Source organism: Condylostylus longicornis, unplaced genomic scaffold (genome assembly GCF_029603195.1).
Source record: "Condylostylus longicornis isolate FDR11 unplaced genomic scaffold, ASM2960319v2 ptg000723l, whole genome shotgun sequence".
Lineage (NCBI taxonomy): Eukaryota > Metazoa > Arthropoda > Insecta > Diptera > Dolichopodidae > Condylostylus > Condylostylus longicornis.
The window spans coordinates 1-26,365 of NW_026578670.1; the positions used below are offsets into that span (position 1 = coordinate 1).

At 43.8% G+C, this 26,365-nt stretch overlaps 1 protein-coding gene and 7 non-coding genes across 8 annotated transcripts; 1 reads left to right on the forward strand and 7 right to left on the reverse strand.

The window, feature by feature from the left end:
* The first annotated feature begins 6,717 nt into the window (after nt 1-6,717).
* LOC129618084 (uncharacterized) lies at nt 6,718-7,588 on the forward strand. Its single transcript, XM_055532969.1, has 3 exons — nt 6,718-6,745; nt 6,835-7,032; nt 7,251-7,588. The coding sequence occupies exons 1-3, from the start codon at nt 6,718-6,720 to the stop codon at nt 7,586-7,588; spliced, it is 564 nt and encodes a 187-aa protein (XP_055388944.1).
* A 16,084-nt stretch (nt 7,589-23,672) lies between these two features.
* On the reverse strand, nt 23,673-23,754 carry Trnas-gcu (transfer RNA serine (anticodon GCU)). Its single transcript has one exon. It is a non-coding gene; the product is annotated as a tRNA-Ser (tRNA).
* Nucleotides 23,755-24,080: 326 nt separating this feature from the next.
* On the reverse strand, nt 24,081-24,162 carry Trnas-gcu (transfer RNA serine (anticodon GCU)). The gene has a single exon. It is a non-coding gene; the product is annotated as a tRNA-Ser (tRNA).
* A 120-nt stretch (nt 24,163-24,282) lies between these two features.
* Nucleotides 24,283-24,364, reverse strand: Trnas-gcu (transfer RNA serine (anticodon GCU)). The gene has a single exon. It is a non-coding gene; the product is annotated as a tRNA-Ser (tRNA).
* A 650-nt stretch (nt 24,365-25,014) lies between these two features.
* Trnas-gcu (transfer RNA serine (anticodon GCU)) lies at nt 25,015-25,096 on the reverse strand. The gene has a single exon. It is a non-coding gene; the product is annotated as a tRNA-Ser (tRNA).
* A 132-nt stretch (nt 25,097-25,228) lies between these two features.
* Trnas-gcu (transfer RNA serine (anticodon GCU)) lies at nt 25,229-25,310 on the reverse strand. The gene has a single exon. It is a non-coding gene; the product is annotated as a tRNA-Ser (tRNA).
* A 666-nt stretch (nt 25,311-25,976) lies between these two features.
* Nucleotides 25,977-26,058, reverse strand: Trnas-gcu (transfer RNA serine (anticodon GCU)). The gene has a single exon. It is a non-coding gene; the product is annotated as a tRNA-Ser (tRNA).
* A 123-nt stretch (nt 26,059-26,181) lies between these two features.
* On the reverse strand, nt 26,182-26,263 carry Trnas-gcu (transfer RNA serine (anticodon GCU)). The gene has a single exon. It is a non-coding gene; the product is annotated as a tRNA-Ser (tRNA).
* Nucleotides 26,264-26,365: the final 102 nt, after the last annotated feature.

Here is a 26,365-nt window from a genome sequence, read left to right on the forward strand (position 1 = left end):
AGGACCGGAGTGTAAAATGCGCAACAAATCATCGATTGTGAAACCCGCCCACTCATTTTGAACTCCATGGCAGATCAGCTTGCCTTCACCCGATCGATATTACCGCTTTGCGCTCCTCCTGTATCACTCGGGCGACGAGTTCCTTCTGAACGTCTTCTTCGGCCGCTTTTTCGATTTGCTTCTGCAGGATTAAAATATTCCGCACGTCTGGATGGGCCAATAGTGTGGAAAGATTCACTTTGTCTTTCTGCTGTTGTAAAGACAAGCGCTGACCCCATGCGTCAGCAGAAACGAGATCCATTCCTCCGAGCACCCTCCAAGTAACGATTACCACTAAACGGTTCCCAATTCTACAAACCAAGAAGCCTGTGGGCAAGAATTGAACTCATAGGACGTACTACTGTCCCCATTCTTTTTTTTCACCGCATATTTGTATTGAATGTAGGCCACACCATTTCCAACGAAGAGAAACAGAAGAGTTGGAGAATTCCACTCAGGGAAGTCGTCTGCAGTTGTTGTGAGCTCCATCGCCTTGCTAAGATCCCAATCACCCGAGCTTTGGATGGTCTCCTGCAACGACAAGTGAGTCCCCTGGCATGGTGAATCGACATTCGCACTGAAGCTTCAGTCGGCATGCAAATGGAAACATGGCGATCTTCGCAAAAAGCGAGATCAGACAGCTTTGATCAAATGGGACAGGAGCTGTTCGAACCCTGCGAACCCTGTGGGGCAAGACAAAATCCATTCATAACTAAAGCTTAAGCAAAACCACTGACCTGGCTTCTCCTCTGGGCCTACTTCCACATTCGCGTATCTATGCTCTGAATTTAGAAAGATTTGCTGCAAACATTTCACGCCATTGAGTGCCGGCGCTCTTTTTTACGTTGATTTTCTACCGGGCCTGATAAGGTTAAGCCGATGGAATCGATCAAAGAAAGAATAAATTTATTGAGGGACATAGTCGAGGATCAAGGTAGTCATGCATCCCCATGGTTTACACTAAGCAATTGCTGCAGAGATTGTCAGAAAATCCTTGAAAAAGACGAAACAGGAAGTAGAGAGCAAGCTTCTCAAGGCAAGGCGAAAGCACATTGAAGCACTGCGTCAAAAACTATCGGTTGAAACCAAACGGAACGATGCGAAGGGTAGAATCGAATCCATCGATCTGAATTGCCGACAATCCAGCTGTGAAGCTGAAATTCTTTCAATTCGTAAAATAGAAAACTTCTCCCCTTATCACTCTCAAAAGGATGACTTTCCAGGCGTTTCCTGCTTGAGGAGGGAAAATAGAGCCGTTGAGGACAAAAAAGAAACAACGAATGTGAGCGTTCTCACATTAACACAGTTGAAGGGATGACACTGCAGGACGTCACTATTGACCAATCTGCAAAGGTTGAACCGATTTCTATCCCGTCGAAAAAAGTGCGTGAGGCAGCTGAGCTGGGATGATTCGTCGATGTGTAGTCTTCTGGACATGCGGAAAAAAAACGATGCAAGGGAGGCTTATGAAGTTGAAAAAGTTGATTTGTGGTGAAGAATCTATCAGTAAGGAAAGCCGAGAGCCACACATCATTCTGTTCTCTTCAGTTTGTGAATTGCCGACAAAAGAAGATGTTGAATCGAACATCAAAGAGTGCAAGGTTGGAAGCAAAAGGATTCGATCAGGAAATTGAAGAACTCCAAGTGAAGAATGAATCTCTGAAGAGGCAGCAGCGCTCGAAAACAGAGGAGGGGTGAGATGATTCATTGGAAGATACGTCTTGCATTGATTTCTATTGGAAGTTCAAAACCTAGAGCGTCAAATTTTGGAGACAAAGGAGAACTTTCACCATCAACGTCAAGCAAAAATGAATGAAGTGTCTCGATGGGAAGAGCAAGAGAAAAAGGTATTTTGCGCTACGTGGGGATATCTGAAGGGTTTTGTCTTGTTTTAGATACAGCAGAAATTTCAAGTGCTTCTTGATTCTAGACCGCCTCGGAGACCAGGCTCACATCCGATGGATGTCGGGCCAGCACTCAAAAGACTCTCATTTGTCATCATTTCTGGGAAGCTCAGTAGGAGAGACGCCACAAGATGCAGAACGGTAGCCGATGCACCATGGAAAGGTCCACACCTTTTGGAGGATACTCGAGCGATCCAGTTCTCCCTTTCTCACCAAGCAAGGATTCCAAAAGCTTCAATGTTCTCGACCTCTACCAGCAACAAGTGAGTTTTTATTGGCCACAGATTTCACCCCTTGTTTGGTTCTTAGCGCAATGATGCAATAGATCGTTCCCGAATCAGAACACCAAGCACAACAACACGAAGCAAAAAGAGAAGGGTTATTCCGGTGACTCCCTCTAAGGAAAATTAATAGAACTTGCAAAATAGAGGTCAATAGTAATAATAGTTATGAATTTTCTGGGAGTCGGAATGAGGAGTTCGAAAATGTCGCAGCAATTTCTTCCGACAAAAATGATGAACAGCCACAACCACCTTCGTCAGAATTGAAAGATGATGATTCTTCGAACAAACGGGCCGCATTCAAAGTCAAATTTCCGAGAGATGATCTCTTCAAATCATTTTTTGGAAAGCGCCGAATGGTTTTGTTTTCTTCTGCTCTCATCGATGCGATTTTGTCAACATAAGTCGATGGTTTTGACCAACCATTAAGCTCTTGCTCTGATCCTAGAGTGTCAATGGTAGAAATTACGGCGCATACGTTTTCTTTTTGAAGCGTTGACATTACAATCTTGTGAGTTTCATCCAGAAGACTGTACGCCTGTTTCAAGCTGTCTTCGTTGGGCGATGCATCTTGGTCTGTGGGGGTCTATCGATTGCACCAATGAGTCAAATATTACAGCTCTAATGTCACGAAATGATAGCAAAAGCTTCTCCGTGGTTGCTTCCATTGTTGCTGCTTCATTCAGGAAGCCGAAAGACGTTGCATCAGCATGATTCGTCTTGGGGTCAAGACGTAGCAGTGGTGGGACAGCGTCTAGTGGAAGTGTCTCTGAAGTTTGGCTCTCCTCATTGTGACTGGAACCCGAATTTCTTTCTGGTGTTTCTTCTATTTTTTCTTTTCCCCGAACAAAGCGAGTCAGGAGGTTCGTCCCCTTTTCAATGCTTTTCATATCGGCTCGACAGGAGCCAATGGCGTGCTGAAAGAACGCTCCTCACTACTAAGCAGCAGACATAGAAGTTTACTTGGAGTGTCACAGTCGACAAATTCTTGATCAACTCCCTTTCTTTCTCCTTGACAGCATCCTCACGCTTTTTTATCTCATTCACAACTTGTTTTAGTTCCCATTCCATTTGAATGAGGTCTCTTATCCACCGACCAATACCTTCCGAGTCTATCCTTGGCCGAATATCACCGGGGGCATCAGAGGGTAGATTCCAGCCGTGACAAGGGTGGGACCTTATGTATCTGAAGCAATTTTCAATGGCTCCCCAGTCAGTACCTTGTTCCTGCAGAAGAGAGCACTAATATTGAAAGAAAAACTTCACATACAGGTCCCTTGTTTTCCAGGTTGCGTAAAAGCGTTTCTGCCCAATTCGCTGCTTCCGCCTCCATTTCAAAGCGTTAGGCCGAGCAAAAATGGCAAACAAAATAATTAAAAAATGCATCGCCGTGTTCAAAATATAATAAATCAGTGCCATTGCTCCAAGCTTTATATTGCTGTTAACATGTTACTGAAACTCGCAACTAGATCAAAAACTTGATCACTTAATTAAATGCGAACGGGAAAATCATCTTGGTTTGCGATTGGGAGTATGGTTTTTTCTGAAGGGCTTTCGCCTTCTTGCAGAGGATCATTCCCACCTTGGTCGGCTAACAGTTCGTCTTCATCGTCTTGCTGCAGATATCGCAAGGCTTTTTTGTACCGAAACACGCTGTAGAAGATCGCAAGCGGTAATGCGATGACAGCAACTGCCCAGAGAACTTCTATAAGAGCTCGAAGAAACTCATTGTCGCCCAGGTGAAGGAGAGCCAAGACGATGCTGAGAACTAAGCCACCAAATCCAAAACCAAGAACAACTAGGGCTGTGAAATGAAGGGCCTCAATGCTTTGCCTTTGAAGCTGAAAGAAAACGATTGCTGGAAGGAGAACTCCCAGAGCAATATCAACAAGTGCTCTTCGTATCGCTGAATAGTATACTATCCTCAACACTCCACCAGTGACTAGTAGAACGCCTAAGCCGAGCACGAAAATTCTGATGAAGTTCCGATAGCGACGAAGAGTTCTTTGTTTGACTTTTTCTTTAGGAGTGATGGGCTCCATTGCGAAGAGTTAAGCATGCATACAAGAAATAACTGGTTAACAATTCTTGTATGTGCAAACAAAATTATTATAAGACAAACACACAATCTCATTCCGTGTAAAATATTGAATTTAAGCCTTCCAAAAATCGAGGACACTCTTCTTAACAGCACTACGCGGCGTCGGCACTGCCAATATGTTGCCTTCTCTTCTCAATTCGACTACACGACGAACTTCTTGTGTCGGGACCCCCATACGGAAACGCCGTCCAAGGCATACACGTGACGTACATGGGATCAGGTGTTGTAGGTTTGTACACCGAGTTCTAAGGATAATATGTCACCTGTGAGTTTATTTGATCAACACTTACGGGAACGGGAACCGTCACGGTTACATTCTCATCTTGTGTGTCTGTCGTGATCAGGATCAATTCAAAGAGGTGAATATTCAAACCTACAATTGTATCCAGGATACCCTTCAGCTTGATAGACAGCCCCTAAACTGGTGACGGGCAGAATTCCCAAGAAATAGCTTCGAGGCCAGCCAGGAAAAACTGTTTGAAAATCCACATCATGCTGCGACTCTGCCGTTTTGGGCTCTGAAGGCTTTTTTGATTTCAAAGCAGACTTGGGAGCATCAGTCATTGCTGCAATTCAAGTTGTCACAATTCCTCAAGGGATGAAAAGGCCTCAGGGGCTCCACAAATGTGTGGGTGTTAATTTTCCTGCATGCAATCATCAGATGAATATTTGGCGGCAAATTTGCAACTCAGTTTTAAAACAAAATTCACTTGATAACACACCCCTGCACACGAATTGATGAAGTTTTGCATATTAGCCGCCTCAGCGGTTGTATGGTTGTTCAATTCAAAATTAGTTGACGCACTCTCCCTACGGAGACAACCAGGGATAATTGGGCATCCATGTTGCCCTCACATAAGGCATTGTTGCCCAGCAGCGATGGGTGCGCAAGTTCATGCTCAGCAGTGAGAAATTGAACTTGACTCATTTTATTTTCAAGTTGAGCTTGCAGACCAGAGATTGAAACTGTGATCCACACGGAAATGGAGGAGGCGGTGGGAAAGTCAAAAGATATTGTTTCCGTTCTTTACAGTAGTTTCAGAAAACTGCAAATGAAGAGGAAATCGTGGCTCAATCGGAAGTAGAAGGTAAAACAGAACAGACGATAGGGCAAACAGTCTTGCGGTCTTATCATAGCTGCGCATGAAGAAGATACAGCGGTTCGTCGTCATGTGAAGCCTTGAGCCAGACGCTGAACTCACAGGTGACGAAAGTAGTCGAAGGCGGACAGGCGGGAGCGGTAATGCTGCACCAAATTGGAGGAGGCTGGATTCACTTCTTCTTTCGTTTGTTAAATTCAGAAGGGTGCTGGAACGGAGGTAGCATTGTCACAGATCGGATCTCCAGAAAAAGGTGTCGTCAGGAAATAGAGCAAGAAAGAGAGGAGGAACTGGTATGTTCCTACGTAATAGATTGCAATCATTTCCCCTTTTAGATAACAGAAAAACAGGCAGTGAAAGAAAAGAACGGTAACATTGAACAAACTTCCTCCTAGATATCGCTACGAAATTGTTTAGACTTGGTTGAAGAAGATGTGCAAGACCAACTGGACGCCGATGGTACGCTGCAGATACGGAAAAACGATGCCAACAGTTCCTGCAGAGGAAAAGACTGAGGACAAGAAACTAGAGAAGCCCGTCAAGGTGGAGGATAAAGGTGACACTCCACCAAATCCGTGAAACCATTGGCATCTTTGACAAACAGATGTGGAGTCTGCAATAAAAAACGCAGCAGACGGTCTGTTTCTATTTTCTTTTTTATTTGACTTGCTTGTGATTCGCAGTCATGAAAGAAACAGAGGGTTCCAAGAAAAAAGAGGCTGGAAAATCCGCTGAAGACGAAGAGATAGATGAGGTATCTGCGAAAATGCGGACGATAAGATTCGGAGGAAATTTCAGGTTGTTGAAACTGTCGTCCCCCCCAAAAGAAATGAAAAAGGAAGAACCAAAGCCTGAATCAGAGAAGGTGCCCAAGAACGTGTTGGAATGTCGTGAAGCAGCGGAAGACGCCAAAGAACTGGAGGAAACAGCTGAAAAGCTAGAGGAGGTGGGTTGAATGTTGCGTGTTGAATTGAATGCTGCGTGTTGCATCGACTGTGATGCGCCTTAGGTCACGTCAAAGGTACAGAGAGAAGAAACCAAAAAAAGGATTAAAGGGGAGATAGACGAAGCAGAGAAAGTATGCAAAACTTCGTTGTCTTCACAAACTGAGGCTTCTGTCAGGACGTCAAAAAAACTCACTGAAGAAAAGCATTGATTGACATATTGCTGGTTTTTGGATGGTCAACAAATTAGCTTTAGAGAAGCCCACAGCAGTCAGATTTGCTACAATCCGCCACTATCTATGGTTTGTGCATGCAGAACATGCATTTGTGATTGTACCTTCACACAAGATGGAGAATAGATCTAATTTGATTGATGGTAAAATAATATCAGAGTGTGGTGTTGGATGAAGTCAAACATCGAGTAGATTTGTTGGTCGATCCATCATTTAAAAAATTGCTTAATAGAGATGATTATGAAAAACGAAAGATCATCAAAATCTCTTGATGTTTCTTTTGAGGAAACGAAGTCCTTTGATCCTCCACATTTAGCGGTCGTAATTGTTGGTGATCGCAAGGACTCATTAGCCTATGTGAAGAAGAAAGTGGAAACTTGCCAAAAACTGGAATTAAGTCCTCAGTACACCGGCTACCGTCAACAACGATGTCTGAAGAGCTCCAAGAACTGATTGCTCAGTTAAACAAATCTGATGAAGTCGATGGAATTTTGGTGCAAGTGAGAAAATGCTTGATAGAATGATAGATCCAGTGTGATCCATTTTGTCAGTTACCCCTTCCTGCTCACATTAACGGACACTCTATTATTTATTCTATCGGTGAGAAATTATGAAAAGTAGAATGATGCCGATTTTCTTTCTTTCTAGACCATTCGAAGGATGTTGATGGGCTTCATCCTCACAATATGGGGTGCCTGGCGTCTTCAGACCCTCTTTGCGAACAAAGCCAGGCGCAATCAAGTGAGAAGCAACAAATCCAAATGGAAATGATCAATGAGATAGAACGCTTGGGAAAGATGGAATCGCATCATTTTTTCTCTCCTTGCACGGCAAAGGGGGTCGTTGAACTGCTTCTTCGCAGTGGAGTAACGATTGCCGGCTCGAACGTCACTGTGGTGGGACGCTCTCTGCTCGTTGGTCTTCCTGTTTCTCTGCTTTTTACAAAAACATCACGCAACCGTCACGATGTGTCACTCAAAGACTGAAAATCTTCGAGCGAAGTGCCTGGAAGCTGACATTCTGATCGCCGCAATTGGTCGTCCAAATTATATATCAAAAGCGATTGGGGTGAAGCAGGGCGCTGTTATAATTGATGTCGGGATCAACGCAGTTGAAGATCTCAACTCGAAAAAGGGTTATCGGTTGTGCGGCGATGTTGATTTTGAACATGTCAAGCACAAATGTTCGAAAATAACCTCCGGTCCCCGGGTAAGGAGAGGACTGCTGGTTCTCGACGCCCTATGTCCTTTCCGTAGGAGGTGTCGGCCCAATGACTGTTGCAATTCTCATGCGAAATACCTTAGAAGCCAAACTTCAGCACCTAGGAGCCAAGTACTATCAAGCATAGGTTTCATTTTGTTCTATACTTCTTTGAGTTGACAAAATATGAAAACCTAAGAAAACTCAGAAATGCTTCAATATGGGAATCTCTCTCCGCTCAAACCCATTGCGGTTCATTTTTACATTTTTTAGACGTCTGTGTTGGTTGATTTCCCTGAAGTTTGCCTTCTTCTCATGTCCTTTCGCTAACCGCTGCCTAACAGAGTATAAAGCATTTGCAACACGACCAGCTGATCCACTCACTTCAACATCCCGTGCTTCTTTTTTTTCGGGCTGCTTCAATTTTCAGCTGCATGACCTCCTATATCGAACACAAGACATCGTTGGGCAGTTACCTTCTCTTCTTTTTCAGCTTGTTTAACTTTGGCTTTTTCTATCGACAGTGTTGCGGTCAAATCAGGACAGCGACATTTTGGATCACCTCGAGATTCCTTTTCTTTAAGTTCTTGGAAGAAATCAGACACGTAAGCGCCAGATTTGTGTTGCTAAGCGACTACCTACCTTGGTCTTCCGGTCTTCCGATTTCAGGTCATCCACCTCCTCTAGAAGAAGTCGAGTGCTATAAAAAACCATCTAGAAGTGTTCAGTCACCTTGTAATGTTGCTAATCTCTCAGCTTCCTGATTGCACCAAAAGTAACAATCCGTTTAGGTGAACTTTCTAACATTTTCTTCCAGTTCTTTTTTTTTCTTTTTTTCCATTTTCAATTGGTGTTCTTCTGAATGGCTGAATATACAACAGACCTTAACCCGAGTGTCTCACTTTTTTCTTCGAGCTTCTTTCGTCTAGCTTTCATCCTCTCTAGGTTCAACTCTTCTGTACAGTATATCGGGTAGATTCCCACAGAACTCGTTGACTTCTCACCATCATGTTTCCACTGGTTAGCATATTCGACTTCCAGATTGCGCTCATGGGCTTCTTGATTCTAGAACCATTTTCCGATAAAGGCCGCGGTCATTTGATGAGGATCTACCCGCATCGCTGCAGCTTGGGCAGCTTTGATCACAGTCGATTCCCCTTGCCTTTCGGCGTTTGACGTGACAGCTTCCTCAAGAGCTCCAGCCATTTTCGTCTCTGCCCTATCAGAATCCAGGTACTGCCGCAAGAAGTCAGAAGGACGATTACCCTGCTGCTACTGGTGCAGCCGCCTTTTTCTCCGCGCCCTTAGGCATTCGGTAGGGAATTACAGCTTTGTCTGAGCGGCCAATCTGGACAGGGTTTCATCTTGCGTGTTTTCACCTGCAATGATAACATCTGGAGATTTGTGGGGCTCCTTTGAATTGACAAGAAGGAAGGATGTGAGAAGTAGAACAAACAGCATTACAGTAACTGTGAACCCTACAACTCTAGCCGGGATATAAGGTATTACTGTTTGGTTTTACAAATAAAAAAATAGCTACTACACTGGACAAAGCAGTTCGAATTTGAATAGACGTGCACGCAAAAAATTAGCCAGAATTCTAAAGCTTGTTTCTTATTTTGAGCTTTCTCTTCTTCGCTTTTCTATTTTACTTTTCAATAAATTGAAATTGAACAATGTCAAGCTCCAAATCAGGAAGTTTCCCACTCGGCGCTACATAATTACCTGAGTCGCCTTGACAGGCGTTACGATCCAATTGTTGTGCAATCGACTGACGAGTTCCAAGAAATGGTCTGTGTAAGTGGCTTACAATGTCTAACGGAAGCCTTTGATCGATACGTGTGCAGGACATCGCAGCCCAAAAATCAATCTGTATGAAGACGCTAATACTCCCTCGTGGAGTTAGCCTCTCAGACCCTCGATTACGTCGAGCGAAACTTGGTTCAGCTCGCGTTTATGACTTGGCAAGGGGTGAATACTTCATAACACCGGATCATCCGTGGATAGCTGATATTAGTGGGGCCTTGGTGCCGCCAGCAGATGGGCCAAGAGCAGGCGAAGAGACTCGTTATCAAGTGAGCAAATGCCGGAAACCTCTTGAGTCTTTTCCCTCGCTCAGGTTCTAGATGCATCGCGTCTCGGCGAAGCTGGAAAACCAGGAGCAGAAGCGGGTGACCCTCAGCTGTACGCCCCACGGCCAAAGGAGTTCTAAACAAATCGCTGAAACCTCAAAAAAGCCGTTTGCTCAAGAAATTCCTAACGTCTTTTTCTCTCCATTTATAAGATGAGGTTGCTTGTCGGGCCAAGTTTTTCACATGTTGAAAACTTCAGCAACAAAAAACATTCATCAAGAATAAATCGCGCGAGCGATCTGCAGACTTATTGCGAATTCAGCCGATCATATTGTTTGGTGCTCAGACACCCACGAAATTGTAAACAAAGTTTCCTTTTCTTTTTGATTTTTGTTCTCAATGGAGTTTAAATTAAGTTTTGCTTTTTGCTTTTTTTATGCAGCAGCTGTCGTTAATGCAGCATCTCGATTCAAATGGACGCAATGCGGGAACACTTCCTACCTCAAAGTCACGGTGGGTTCTTACAAAAACAAGCTCAATTTCCTCAGACTGACTTCTTCGTTTTGAAATAGAATATCACAATGACGCCAAATCCCGCAATACCTGGAAGACCCCTTGAAAATGTTATTGAAGGAGAAGTCTGTCAAGAACTCGATACTGGCGCTAAAATTCAAGTCTCATTTCCGCTTTACAGTTTCAGCGCAAGTAAACAATTGTGCCACATCATAGACCTTGGTTTTGTGCAGACTATTGTAACCCTAGTCAGGGTAGGCCTTGCCCGGTGAAAAAGGGTCCAATCAAATCACCTTTTTCGTTCACTATTCCTGCGGCAGCTTCAATTTTTGCGGTAAACCACAAAGAAAAGTGTCCTTTGTCTCATTTTCTCTCAGGGACAAACCGTTAACGGTCAAATTAAGCTTGTTGACTCGAACGGCGTTGAACGCTTATGTTTAAGGCTCACTGTTCCAATTCAAGGGCGCCGTCGTGAGAATGTTAACTGGATTGAGGAGATGGATGCACTTGAATCACTATTTTCTGCAACGCCAAACATCCAACTCCGTTCCCCTGTCGACTTATTCGAGTTGGCTGACTGGGCGATTGACAATAAGCACGCAGATGAATTCCAGCCCAAGTTTCTCGAGCGAGTCATTGATATTGTTGAACCTCAGGGTTCTTCTTCCTTATTTAACGTTTTCAAGTTCGACTTTTAGTTCGCTCCTCTTTTTTGTCTAAGAACTGGAGAAATCAAAATAATAAAATCAAAACAGAAGAAAGCCTGTGAAAGTAGAAATAAAGTTCCCAGTAGCCTTGTATTGCAGAACTTGCAAGTGGCGCGTAAACCGTCATTGTTGCGGTTAACGATAGGCTCCTTGTCGGACATTGAGCATCACAGCGCTGCGACATCGCAACGCCGAAATTCAGAGGCAAGCTGAGACTGCGTGGTGAGAGAACACCGTCCTTACTCCGGCTGAAAATACCACAGCAATATCCAGGGGTGTTTAGAGATCCGCTGGAAGTTTTTTTGAGCAGTGCAGCAACAATTCTTGCTTAGAGATCGAAAAATCATTCTTCATTAAGTTTTCACTAAAAATCAGAACAAATAGGTTCATTAAGATTGGCAGGAGACGGCCACAACCGAGCGGTTTCTATTGGAAGTTCGTCGCAAATCAGACACATCCTGCTGTTATTGTTATCAGTCCATGTTTCGAACAAACACTTTGGACACCGAATTCCATAACATTTTTTGCAAAATCCATGGTCCAACGAACGCTCATCCTCTGGGATATAAGCGCTACAGAATGAGCACAGGCATGTTTCTTCACACACGACGCACATCCATCCTTCTTCCTCCATCAACTTTGCGTTACACTCGCGGCATCTCCAACAAACCGAACAGAATCCATTCACCAGCTCTCCCGGACAATCGCATGCCTCACAGATCTCCAATTCGTTCTCTGGCGAAGCGTCAGGTAATTCTTCGCTGTCTTCATTTGCATCGCTCGCATATAAGAACGGCAATATATTTAACTGAAACAGTCCCGATGGAAGGTAATAGGGGAATCCGACTGCCTCCATAGAAGCGATTTCATGAACTTCAAAATAATTGGAATCCTGAATGATATGAAAATGATTGCGCTTCAATTCAGGGGGACTACTGACCTCCAAAATATCGGTAATCAAACTGGAGAAGCTCCATTCCCTTGTGAGGATTTTCTGCATTGCTTTTAAGAGAATTCGCCTGGAGTGTCTGGAATTAAAGCTCAATTTATACTCCCATGAAAGAAGAACATAGAGAAGTTTGGTTGCCTCTGGATGATCAACTTTGAGTCGAGTGACATGCGCATTATCGATGAGACGGCTAAGAATGTCTCTCGCAAGGCCCTACAGCAAGAAAAATAAGAAGAAATAATAATATTGCTGTAAACTCACGTGATGCGACCGAGCTATAAACGGTGGAAAAAAGTAGGCAAGAAATTCATTTTGCGCTTTTGATTTATTTGATTCTGAAAATAATGAATTAATTGAATCTTCAACCTTCATTCGCCTCTTTGGTTCTTCCATCAATCCAATAGCCAAAAGCTTCCACTCATGAAATTTAAAATTTTCAATGGATTTTGATGCGCCAGTTGAATAGAACAGATCTGCTGTTTGATTCTTCCAGTCAAAAACCTGAAGAACTTCTCTTCCTAACAAATCCTCCAAATTCAAACCAACGCTGAATTCTCTCAAAATCAGTGACTGCTCTTCACGCATGAATCGAAGAACAATCCACTCCTTCTTTTCCGTTAGAAGAACCACGGACGTTCTTTGAAACACTGTTGCAACTCGGTGATCAAAAACTTTGGGACAAAGGCGCTCCAGACAATCGCAAAGCTTCTCCTTCGCATCTTCACGGCGAGGGGTGGAGCTTCTGAACCAGGAATCAAACAAGCGAATCAAATTAAATGACCGAAATTCTGCTTCCAATAAACTCCGAAAAACTCCCCCAAATCGAGCACCCAAAGCACAGAGAAACTTGATTCTGTCAGATGTGTTAATTCCACTGGAGCTCAACAATCGAGTCACAGCAGCGCGAAACTCAGATGTGTAGCCCCTAAAATGCAGAATAGTTGATAGACCACTAAAGAATGCAAAGCTCAAACCCACCTGTCGAGAGATAAAATCAATATATCAATGTCGTAACTTGGTTGCGCCATTAAGTATTGAAGAATAGGAATCGGAGGTCCCTCCATCAAAATTTCAAGGAATTTTTTAGGAATTGTTAATCTGCTTTCTGGAAGTTCTGATAAACTCGCTGTTGATCTGGATTCAGATAGATTTCCCGCCGTTCCAAATTTCGCGCCATCCAAACAGCATTTCCAAAATCCCCGACCGCGAACAGAAGAAGCTTCACTCTCTCCAGGACTTCTCTTGATTCGCTTCCCCATCGCTAGTGAAGTCAGAATCCTTTGAGTGTGGCCGGAAGAGAGGTTGTGCTTTTGTTGCCAGGAGAGGACGCCAACAGAAAGTTGATCTGGAACTAGCAATTCGAGCAATGCGGGCTGCGAACAAGAATGAAAAGGAGACAAATAAAGTGCCAACTCACCATTCCATTATTGCAGAGAAGCGGAGAAAGAAAAAAATCGCAAAAGAAACTCATTGCGAAGTCGAAAGTGTGCTGGTCAAAGGTCCGCTGATATACCTCGATAAGACGATGAAGCCATTCCATTGAGGAGCATTCAGAATTCAGTAATGTAGAGTTGTTAGTAGAATTTGAATTTCTCTTCAGGAAGTATTGGTGGCACACGCCGAGACCCAAGAGAACAAAGCAGGGCGCCAGGGAGAAGATCGAGTGAGTTGTTTTCATGAAGATTGCCGTCGCAGTGATGCCGCCTCTTGAAAGATAAATGAATCCATCCTCCGGTGTTTCTTCAAAAAGAGCGAGAGAACGACGCCAAAGAACATCACTCGACGGTCGTTCCAATGATAAAATTTCGCAAACATGACCCATCAACGATCTTCTACAAAGATCATTCCAGAATCGGGATTGCAAAGGTGCCTCATTAACGAAGTAAATCAACCCGGATAGGAAAGGAAGTACCGAACATTTCGATTTGTGGATAATTTTGGAAAGAACGCGAGTTGCTTCGTCGAGTGACGACCTGAGGGAATATTTTTGTCAAAGGAAAACAAACAAATTTCCGTACGTTCGATTCCATTCTTGAAGATCAGAAGTCGCTCCGATGTAAAATATTTCATCGATTAAAAATTGTCGGTGATTCATTTTGTATTCAGAAGCTGAGCACCACACATCGCAACATCTCAAGATGGTCTCAAAACAGCGAGATTTTTCTGTTGTGTCGCTAACGGAAACACTCGATACCAGCAATTTCAATTCAGCCACCAAAGCACTGGCTCCGTTGTATCTGCAATGGAAACCTTGAAATCTGAGTCCTCATTGAACTCATTACCTCAATTCTTTGTAAATGTATTCAGGAAATCCATTGAAATAGCTGCACCATTGATCAATTGGTCTCCAATCTTCTCCAGGCAAACGATCGTCGTCCTCAATACGCATGAAAATCTCTTCTAAACACATGAACGGTTGGGAACTCCAAGAGGATTCCGGGTCTGTGAGGCTCGAAAAGAGCTCTCGGAATTTTTGAGGAATCACTCTTGCTTCTGCCAAAGCAACGGCGCGCTCCACATAATTTTGGCCAATCTCCATCGCTATTCGGCCGTTTTGGTTAATTTTCTCGCGGACGGACCATGAGACACGTCCCGTGCATGCCGCCTGCTGCTCATTGGTGTCCCAATGAGCAATTGAGTAACAAGCAAAATTGTTAAATAGGGGATGGAATTGATAGTTTCAATAACGACAAAACATTCTAAACAGCATCTACGGCTCTTTTGGTTTTGGTTCCAATTGGGCCGACGTGTCTAGAGTAGTGCCAGCGGTATCCACTGACATTGCTTTCGTTCCGACACTTTTTTCGGAAGGGGAGTGATCGTATTGTGCGAATGTCTCCGGGTGCTCACGTTGATGCAGCTGACAATAGCCGCAATTAAGCTCAGGGAAGTAGCGATTTGGATAAATCTGCAATTGAAGCGTCATTCCATCATTCGGTTTCTAACTCACCGCATAGTGCGCATGGGCTTGAGCGCTTCCCCAGCATGGCGGTAACAGTCTCCCATCCCACATCACATTCAAAGGGTGTCTCCTCGGGCCAGTTCGGAAATGATCCAACTGGCATGGTGTATTTTCGCTCAGAGACGACAATCCCGTTTGAGAGCCGCGAATCGCTCAGCTGAACTCCTGGTGGAAGGATGATCGTTTTTGTGAGAGTAGAACGATTCTTGAGAAGTTCCTGAAAGAGAATACTGATGAGCGACGATAAGCAAATCTAGAAAACAGGCAATCTAATCCAAGTACCTTCATTTGTTTTTCCCAATCTAAGTGTGCTTGTGTTACGAATTGCTGAGGTTGAGCCTTTTCTATTGTTAAGCTTCCTGGTTGATTCCCCATTTGTTTGTGAATTATTTTGATGAAGCCAAAGAAATTCTTGATCAAAGAAGAAGTTCAAGGAGAAGAGAAATGGCTAGCGGCTTTCTTTCACTGTTAATTCCTTCTCGCATGCTGCCGACGTGCGGCGCCGCCTTAATTAAATGCAGGCAAACGACGTGAAACGGATGGGAATAACGTGGTGTGTAGAGGGTTTGTTTGGTAGAAGCAGAAGATCGCAAAAATCACTCCAAATGTCTTGATTGGGGGGGGTTGGCTAGTTGACTCCCTCGTGCGTCCGTGACCTCTTGTTCCAAACGCCTCCCTTCCTTCCACGCTCGCTTGTCGTCGGCGGCTCGTTCGTCGCGCTTGTGTATCCCGAATCGATGAGCTTGGTGGTCCATACCACCCAGGAGACGCCATGGCCAACACGTCCACATTAGCCGCTTCCACGTCGAACCATGGTTGAGAGTATTTCTCCATTCTTCTCCTTAAAATCTGCGTTTATGGAGCATTAAGGAATAAATCTGTATCTGAAATTCACTTGATGGAGGATCTCCATAATGATGGTGTAGACGATGAAGCAAATCGACGCAATAGTCAAATATTTCCACACATTTCTTGTTATTGGTGGGACTGAGAAAAAGAGAAAAGAGAGTTTGCGTTTTCAGCAAGACGCTTACCGGCGTGCACAGTCTCAACAGTTCCAACTATTTCCTCAGCTCCTTGCATCGCTCCAGCAACAGCACCACCAAGAGCTTCCAGAGGGGCCTTTAGGGCTTCTTCCACTGTTTCTTTAGGGACCTTCGTTTTCACCATCTGAGAAAAACAGTGAACTTCTACACCAAATCCCATAACGTACTTCTCCATTAACGAGCTGTTCAACTTCCACCATTTCAGTTTTCACTTGCTTTTTGACAGGAATCTTTTTCTTTATCACTTTTCCGTCTTCAATTACTTCGACTTCTTCCAGCTCTTCCACTTCTTCAATTTCTTCTTCTGCAGGTGGCAATTTGAGCGGTTTGGGCCTTTCTGGAAACTTTTCCATCAGTATGCTTATCAACGCAGTCGCAGCATCGGCTAAGGATACTTCTGCTCTATGCTCAGTAGTTGCGTTATTAGAGGATGTTTGATGGAAAGATGGTGGAGACTGCGGCTTAATGGTCGTGCATGTCTCTGAAAGAACAAACACATACAATAATACGCCAAGATTTGAATACCATTAATGGCTAGCTTTCTTCCCAAGGTCGCATGAATCAGGTTGTAGTCTCTCTCAGGTATCAGCGGCTGAAAAGAATCCGCGGCATAGAGTTGCCTGCAATACCGAACGACTCACCTCTCTAGCTCGATCGCACCTGAGGCGGATTGATTGAGGTCGAGTGGCTTGCCCCGATACTCACCTTAGCGTTAATAGCGGAGGACAAGCCTCGGTTGATAGGAAAGCAGCCAAATGAGCGCCGCAGTGTCGTTCGCTGCTGGTGCTATTCGATGCCTTCTCGAGAACTCTATGGCACTCATGTGTGTTTTGAGAAACTAAAGGGACTGAACGTTACCGTTCTGTAAGCTCTTCAGCAAAGTCGGTTTCTGGGATCGTCAATCCGTCAGAACCGAGTTTGAAGGATCCAAAAACAATCTGACAAGGCGAACGTTTCGAGCGACGAGAAACTTTGAATACCGAAAGATGGATCGCCGGAGTGGTACCATCAAGGCAGTCGTTGTATCTGAAATAACTCACGCTTTAAAGATTTACATTGTATTCTCAATACCTCGTAGCCTCGAGGGTTCTTATCTGATCCGCAACTTTCGCTTGTGTATCAGAATCTAGCAGTCGTTCTGGGTCGCAAATCTACAATCGCAACAATGTTGACGAATCACATGAAGACATACCGAGTATCGAGTTGTCCTCATTTCTAGTCCGCACAGAGAAGCCCCATCAGATTCTCGTGGGTCAGGTAACTTTCTGTAGAAGTCTTCCCAGAGGCTTCCGCCACCAAATTTAAAGATTGAAGACCAAATAATAAGGGGGAGGACCAGCTGGGGAACCATCACTGGTTTTCATACGACATAGCTTGATAGTGGCACTAAAATTCTCATATTCTCATATTGAGCCCTTCCAACTTATTGTTTCCTTTGTGCAGACTTTTCTCATTTTTCTTTGGCGTTGAAGCTGGAAAAATAAACACAACTGATTGGAAAAAAATTCACAGGCTTAGAGGTGTGAGTTGCTGAGCTCAATCCCTGTTACCGCATGATACACGATACAACTCGAAAACGGATTGCAGCGATCCTGGTGCTGAGTAGGTTGAGCGAAAAAACCAGCGCTATTCTACACAAGAACAAAGTGCAGACGATGGGAGAAGGGGTTTAGTTGTCAACATATTCTTCAGAACGGCCACTTTCCCTTCTTCGTCGCGTGAATGTTCTTTTGCGTGCAGCGAACCATTCCTCGTTGTAAGCATTCCTTTTCGTTGCTCTTACATGACCCAGCAAATCCAGCTCTTTTGTATCGCGCCAGGCCTTATGCATACAGTGACGGAGCTTTTCGAGTTTTTCCTGACGCACAAGAACGTAAATCATCTCTGCTGACACTCCTTACTTTCATCACTGCGATGTCTTGTATTTCCCTCAGTGTTGTCTCTTCCAACAATAAACGTTCATGGAAAAACCACCGGCGCTCAAGATTCAACTTTTCCTTTTCACCTAACGCCGCCTACAAGAGCACATGGAATAAATCTGTAGCGCTGTGGAAGTCTTACTAGATGCCTTCTTCTATTTCTCTCGACTTCAGTTTTCAGCAATCCAATTCGTCCTCGCGTTTCACCGATTTCTTTCTGAATTGCTTTTTGTTGCTTCATCACGTCACTTCTTGCTCTTCTCAACGACATGCATTCAACCGAGTTGAGATTGCGGCGTGCTGTCTCTGAACAAACCAATTGGAGCGGCGAAAATTGGTCGTTAGCTAACCTTCTTGAAGAACAGCTTCCAGTTCTTCCGTTTTTTGCTAATGCAGCATGTATGTTTGTTTCAATGCCTTCAAAATTTCCAGTATCTCTTGCAAGTTCATCTTGTAACTTCATCACTTCTCTCTCTAAACGACGACATTGATCAGCATAGCGAACGACTTCCGCTTTATACTTCCGGATCTTTCCAGTCCATTCTTGGACGTCAAATTTCGTGTAAGGCATACAAGCGAGATCATGGTAGAGGGGTGGACTGTCCTTCCATATTTCATACCCATTTGCAGTGATGTCATCTATAGGTGGCACCAAGCGCCCTTCAGCGAGAATTGCCTTGGCGTCCTCCAATCCAACTTCTACCACCCTTTCTCCTTCTTGTTCCATCAGAGCTCCTTCTCTACTTCAACTGAACAAATTATAAACGATCTCAAAAAAAAAAACCCACGCGATAAAAAAAATCCAGCACCTAATTTACAGACGCCGTGCCTGTCGGGCATGCGTGGGGATAAATATAGAAGCACCGGCACATTAGAACACAATGAAAGTTCTCATCTTGCTATCATGGCGGCGCAATGTTTACTATTAGAGTTCTGTGTCTAATTGTGATTTTAATTGTTCAGCAAGCATGGTGTGTTGTACGCGCGTAGTTGGTAAAGTAATGAGCTAATTAAGAACTGCTCGTATCTTTTACGACTCTCTTGCTTCTCCTGTATTACTGTCATGGACGATTAAACGTTTTGATGAAGTCAAAGAAAGTAAAGATTAATTGATTTCACCATCTTGCCGCGTCCCTCGTGAATATTATCAATGACGGTATTGGGATTTCAGTCCTCAGAATTTTCATCGCTAAAATTCTAAAGTGATGAATCGAAAATAAATAAAGACTGAAGACGTTAACGTCAGAAAACAACCGAAAGGAAGATTTTGGATGAAACCAGTTGTCAATTATTCCACATTCCATTGAAATTTGAAACAATCTGGCGGAAGTGACGGGCTGCCTCATTGGGGCGTTTCCTCGCTGGGGTAAGAAGCTGAACGCGTCAAAAGCGTTTCAAACGAAAGGATGATGATGTAACGTATAAAACTTTGAATTGGTCAACTGCATGATGATCGCGGTCTCTGATAGAACTGGCACCTCAAATTTGGCTTTCTCTTGAAGATATGAATGTTACTGCAGGCAGATCGGTTCAAGATAGTCACTCTCCAGCTGAAGAGCTTATCGGAAATACGTTTTCAACGGGCTTCACACTCTAATTCCCTGAGCAGTAGGAATAGAGCTTCTTTGAAACACTAAACTATTAGATAAGATTTTAATTGAAACAGTGTTGCACACTATTGATTTTGACTTCGATGCACGAGCAGATCTGCATGCGTGGCGGAGTCCACATTTTATACTTCATCTTAACCAATAAGCATGGCGTATGCAACTGGCTATTATCCGTCCGGTTCATCCCAGTATCCAAGTATTGGGCACGGGGAGCAATGGCCAGTAGAGATGCAGTTCCCAATGCCTTCTTATCCCAATGTCGACAACCCTCCGTCTTATTTCCCCAATTCGCCCGTCTATGGCGCTTCTTTTTCACAGACATCCATTGCGGATCGTTTCTCTCAACCTTTGCCGTCTTGCAGTATGCCGCCGTCCCCTCCACCCTACGACGCTTCACCACCCGATCTATCGCACATTACATTCGGAGATCCTGCTCCAATGTTTAAAATGCCGATGAAATTTAAGGCAGTGAGGCACAATTTTAGCCGTCAAGACTGGCTCAGCGCTCCAGATGAAAGCACACCAGTGTCAAAATGGGCCAGTCCCAGACGGCGCACGGGTTGCGGGTCAGCGGTGGGATGGAGCGTGGCCAGCGAGGGGTGCCGAAGCATTATCGACTGGATTGAAAGAGGGATTGAAAGTTTAATAGCTTCCTTGCAGAATTTCCTTCAAGAAGAAGAGAGTCTAGAACCTGAAGAGCCACTCAACGACTGCTATGCTGGTACGTTGAAAAATGTCCCAAATGGTGTTTGAATCAACAAATTCAGGGGCGGTGGCAAGCGAGAGCGACAAAGCGATGATTGATGAAGTTCGACGGGCAATTGAAGAATGGCACTAAAATTGTGTGTTAAGTTTGATTTCTATGTGCTAAAAAATTCATTCCTTGTGTCTTGTTTTCTTTAGTTTCGACGTTAGAGAAGACCCGAGTTCTGTAATTGCTTTTCATCATCTAACTAAATTGACTGCGATAGCGCCGTACCACTTGAGGATGACCTTCCACAAAATCACGGGGCTTTTTGATTTGGGACATCGAACATCTTTGTGGATTTTCAGACGGTGTCTCCTTAATCCAAGTGAGATTGATAAGTCTCATAGTCCCAATTCTCAATCAACTCTTTGAAGTCCAAATGAGCCATGAGACCAGATCAACAAATACGTGAAACGCCGTACGGTTTACGAGTCTTTTTTTTTTCTTAATTCATCATGCATGACGAACAGAAATTCTCGCAATAACACTTTGCTGCGTGTTTCTAGATTGATGTTATAGAAACTTCTTCAGAATTCAGATGGAAGCCACAAAAACAAGAAGTGGCTGTCTACCACACTTTTCGTATGGAGAACCCGCTTCATGGTTAAATTGAAAGCTGCATTCAAAAGATTCTTTTTTGATACAATTCCTTATCATTGGCTTAACATTGTTCACAGCCGTGGTGAATCAAAGTGCGCTTTGCGTCTATGAATTTTCTTATTTCTGAGTTTTAGATTATCGATCTTCTATTGCGTCGCTTCCGTGGGGTTCTTTATCCACGGGATTTGTTCAATCTGGCTGTGTATGCCACTAGTTATGAGACATCAAAATTGTCGTTATTTCAGATGAAGCAATGCTCAGCCCTTCTCCATATAATCCTTTCTTCGACTTCAATGCCACCGAGGAGTCGCAAACAAGCCTCTTCAAATACGGCTGCTGCGTAGTACCCATGTTCCCGCTTGCGTTCTGGAACGGGTTTTCTCCCCCCCTCGCTAACTACATCCTGCTTGCCAAAACAGTCCTTGTCGCTGGAATCGCCACAATTTGTACAGGGACAGCAGCAGCGATTCTCTCGCTTGCCTTCCGCCACTTCAGAAGGTACGCGATTTCAAGATTCTCTCCAATCAAAAAACACACGGCTAGAATTTCACACGCACGACTGGCTTCTCCTCGCATCACGGATAAAATTTTTGGTGTTGTTTGCAAGTCTCTCCCATGGATGACAAATGCATGCGTCACATTCCTTGTAAGCTCCTTTCTGTTTCTTTGATTGATTTTTCTCATCGCAGATTGTTCTCTTGATACTCCCTTTTTTGTTAGTCTTCACTTTCAATGCTTGTGTAAGGTAGTCCTTGGTTTTGCTTGTAGAATTTTTTCTGTTTTCAGAATAGCAAAATTGTTGAGACGAGGTTCGTTCTTAATTCGATGCGTCACTCATAAACTTCTTCTTGCAAGCAACGCTCAACGACGAATTCAAAACTGTCGCCTTTGGGTTCATCAATGCGTCAAAGATCATTCAAAATTTGGGAGACGTAAGCACTTTCCTGTTTCCATTACAAGAACTTCTCTTTCTCAGATCTTCAGTGCTCCCTGCGCCTAAATTTTGACGCATTTCCTGTAAGAATGTTCTCGACACCTTTGAACTTTTTTTTGTTTGATAGTCAGATGATTGCACAACCAATGAATATTCTGAGGGAAATTGCATTTTTCCGAAAAGTGCTCGAATGGCAAGTTTGCACCAATGAGCGTTATAGGAGAAAGCGATTCATGTTTAGAAACCTGTCGAGCTTTATGAGGGGCAAGACATTTGTGGAGGAAACAACCTTTCCGCTGAAGAAGGAGGGCCGATACCTTGGTGCGTTTAAAGTGATGTCGACTATTTCAAGTTATCCGTTTTGCAGGTGCGAAATGTGCACAGAAGCTAGACGTAAGTCCGATTCTGTTGCTGAGATGCCAGTCGCGACAATGCCCCGTTCACTGAAGCACTGAGCCGTCCATTTCCAGAAAGTCCGACCGACGTCAAAAAGCCGGTTAATTCAACGGGCCATTTAGTCGCCCCAAAGGGTCTCTTGAGGAAGTCGAGAATTCAAGTATCAGCTCTTCAGCTTGTCATGGTGGAGTCTGCAGAAAATGCAAAAGGTAAAACTGGAGGTAAAAACTTGGTCTGAATGGGAAACAAATCCGATTTCAGAACCGCAGAGGAAACGACGACGCACCCTAGCCCCAGCCCCTCGGGTGTTTGGGCGTCATGTTTTCAGAAGCAAGACTCTTGCGTTTCGGTCTGGTGTGTTGTATTTGATGTGTCAAATAAAGTCTCATGTGTTTGTGTTACAGCGTATTTGCAAACTCTTGGGTATTTGCAAGAAGGTACGCGTCGTGTGAATATGTTCAAACACGCTCATGGCGGCAGGCTCATACGCAATTCGGATGATCAATATTTGGTCATTATTGTCTGGTTTAATGGTATTTATTTACAAAGTAATCGGTAGGGCGTTTCCGTACCGCTTAACAATTTCTCTTCAACCTTCAGCATCAAGCCTTTCAGCAGCTTTTCAGATGGACGGATATTTTGTCTTCCCTGAGGCTCCAAAAACAGGTAAAAAAAACCAAATAATTTTTGCAAAATCTTGCGTTAATTTTTCAGAATTCAAGAAAATTCCCCCTCATTTGCTCCACACAACAAAAGGATGGCTGAAATACGTTTTTCATCGCTAAATTCTGCATTTTAACGAAATCCATAGATCCAACGATCAAAGAGTTTCTTCACTCAACTGTGTATGATCACCAGATCGAAGATCGCCCTGTAACACTTGTTTTAGCCCATGGCCTCTTTATTTTACATTTCAGTCTTCCAGAAAACTTGAGTTTTCCGCGCCTGCGTCGTGGTCAAGGTTTTGGTGTCTGAGTATACTAGCAATGTCCCCTGCTTTAGGATGGAACGAACGTGATTCGACTTGATATCCTCCATGCCTTCCCTCCTTAGATTAAGCATGGGTTTCGTGGCAGTTGAGGATCACAGGAACTAAAATCTCCAATATTTTTGTTGGGTAGTACAATTTAGAACAATAGTTCGTGTCGAGTGAATTCAGTAGGAATAAAATTCTAGTTTAACATATATTTCACAAGAAATCTAAACGACAATGGCAGAATTCGAACCTGCCGGGGTAAAACCCAATGGCTTAGCAGGCTACCCCCATAACCACTCGGGCACATTGTCCCATATTATCTTGATAACCACAGAATCATACACATCCCTCTTCTGCACGTGGCATCGATTGAACTGCTGCCTTGTTGCATGCAATTCTAGCATAAAATTCTAGTTCAACGTATACAAGAAATCTAAACGACAATGGCAGGATTCGAACCTGCGCGGGTAAAACCCAATGGCTTAGCAGGCCACCCCCATAACCACTCGGGCACATTGTCCCATATTATCTTGATAACCACAGAATCATACACATCCCTCTTCTGCATCGATTGAACTGCTGCCTTGTTGCATGCAATTATAGCATAAAATTCTAGTTCAACATATATTTCACAAGAAATCTAAACGACAATGGCAGGATCTACGACGGTAAAACCCAATGGCTTAGCAGGCCACCCCCATAACCACTCGGGCACATTGTCCCATATTATCTTGATAACCACAGAATCATACACATCCCCCTTCTGCATCGATTGAACTGCTGCCTTGCTGCATGCAATTATAGCATAAAATTCTAGTTCAACATATATTTCACAAGAAATCTAAACGACAATGGCAGAATTCGAACCTGCCGGGGTAAAACCCAATGGCTTAGCAGGCCACCCCCATAACCACTCGGGCACATTGTCCCATATTATCTTGATAACCACAGAATCATACACACCCCTCTTCTGCATCGATTGAACTGCAGCCTTGTTGCATGCAATTCTAGCATAAAATTCTAGTTCAACGTATACAAGAAATCTAAACGACAATGGCAGGATTCGAACCTGCGCGGGTAAAACCCAATGGCTTAGCAGGCCACCCCCATAACCACTCGGGCACATTGTCCCATATTATCTTGATAACCACAGAATCATACACACCCCTCTTCTGCACGTGGCATCGATTGAACTGCTGCCTTGTTGCATGCAATTATAGCATAAAATTCTAGTTCAAACGACAATGGCAGGATCTACGACGGTAAAACCCAATGGCTTAGCAGGCCACCCCCATAACCACTCGGGCACATTGTCCCATATTATCTTGATAACCACAGAATCATACACATCCCTCTTCTGCATCGATTGAACTGCTGCCTTGTTGCATGCAATTATAGCATAAAATTCTAGTTCAACATATATTTCACATCCCTCTTCTGCATCGATTGAACTGCTGCCTTGTTGCATGCAATTATAGCATAAAATTCTAGTTCAACATATATTTCACATCCCTCTTCTGCATCGATTGAACTGCTGCCTTGTTGCATGCAATTATAGCATAAAATTCTAGTTCAAACGACAATGGCAGGATCTACGACGGTAAAACCCAATGGCTTAGCAGGCCACCCCCATAACCACTCGGGCACATTGTCCCATATTATCTTGATAACCACAGAATCATACACATCCCTCTTCTGCACGTGGCATCGATTGAACTGCTGCCTTGTTGCATGCAATTCTAGCATAAAATTCTAGTTCAACGTATACAAGAAATCTAAACGACAATGGCAGGATTCGAACCTGCGCGGGTAAAACCCAATGGCTTAGCAGGCCACCCCCATAACCACTCGGGCACATTGTCCCATATTATCTTGATAACCACAGAATCATACACACCCCTCTTCTGCACGTGGCATCGATTGAACTGCTGCCTTGTTGCATGCAATTATAGGATAAAATTCTAGTTCAACATATATTTCACAAGAAATCTAAACGACAATGGCAGGATTCGAACCTACGACGGTAAAACCCAATGGCTTAGCAGGCCACCCCCATAACCACTCGGGCACATTGTCCCATATTATCTTGATAACCACAGAATCATACACATCCCTCTTCTGCATCGATTGAACTGCTGCCTTGTTGCATGCAATTATAGCATAAAATTCTAGTTCAACATATATTTCACAAGAAATCTAAACGACAATGGCAGGATCTACGACGGTAAAACCCAATGGCTTAGCAGGCCACCCCCATAACCACTCGGGCACATTGTCCCATATTATCTTGATAACCACAGAATCATACACATCCCTCTTCTGCATCGATTGAACTGCTGCCTTGTTGCATGCAATTATAGCATAAAATTCTAGTTCAACATATATTTCACATCCCTCTTCTGCATCGATTGAACTGCTGCCTTGTTGCATGCAATTATAGCATAAAATTCTAGTTCAACATATATTTCACATCCCTCTTCTGCATCGATTGAACTGCTGCCTTGTTGCATGCAATTATAGCATAAAATTCTAGTTCAAACGACAATGGCAGGATCTACGACGGTAAAACCCAATGGCTTAGCAGGCCACCCCCATAACCACTCGGGCACATTGTCCCATATTATCTTGATAACCACAGAATCATACACATCCCTCTTCTGCACGTGGCATCGATTGAACTGCTGCCTTGTTGCATGCAATTCTAGCATAAAATTCTAGTTCAACGTATACAAGAAATCTAAACGACAATGGCAGGATTCGAACCTGCGCGGGTAAAACCCAATGGCTTAGCAGGCCACCCCCATAACCACTCGGGCACATTGTCCCATATTATCTTGATAACCACAGAATCATACACACCCCTCTTCTGCACGTGGCATCGATTGAACTGCTGCCTTGTTGCATGCAATTATAGCTAGTTCAACATATATTTCACAAGAAATCTAAACGACAATGGCAGGATTCGAACCTACGACGGTAAAACCCAATGGCTTAGCAGGCCACCCCCATAACCACTCGGGCACATTGTCCCATATTATCTTGATAACCACAGAATCATACACATCCCTCTTCTGCATCGATTGAACTGCTGCCTTGTTGCATGCAATTATAGCATAAAATTCTAGTTCAAC

Coding starts and splice junctions, on each gene's coding strand:
- LOC129618084 (XM_055532969.1), top strand. CDS start 6,718: ATGGAGAATAGATCTAATTTGATTGATG. Junction 6,746..6,834: donor TAGATCTAATTTGATTGATG/GTAAAATAATAT, acceptor ATTGCTTAATAG/AGATGATTATGAAAAACGAA. Junction 7,033..7,250: donor CGGCTACCGTCAACAACGAT/GTCTGAAGAGCT, acceptor CTTTCTTTCTAG/ACCATTCGAAGGATGTTGAT.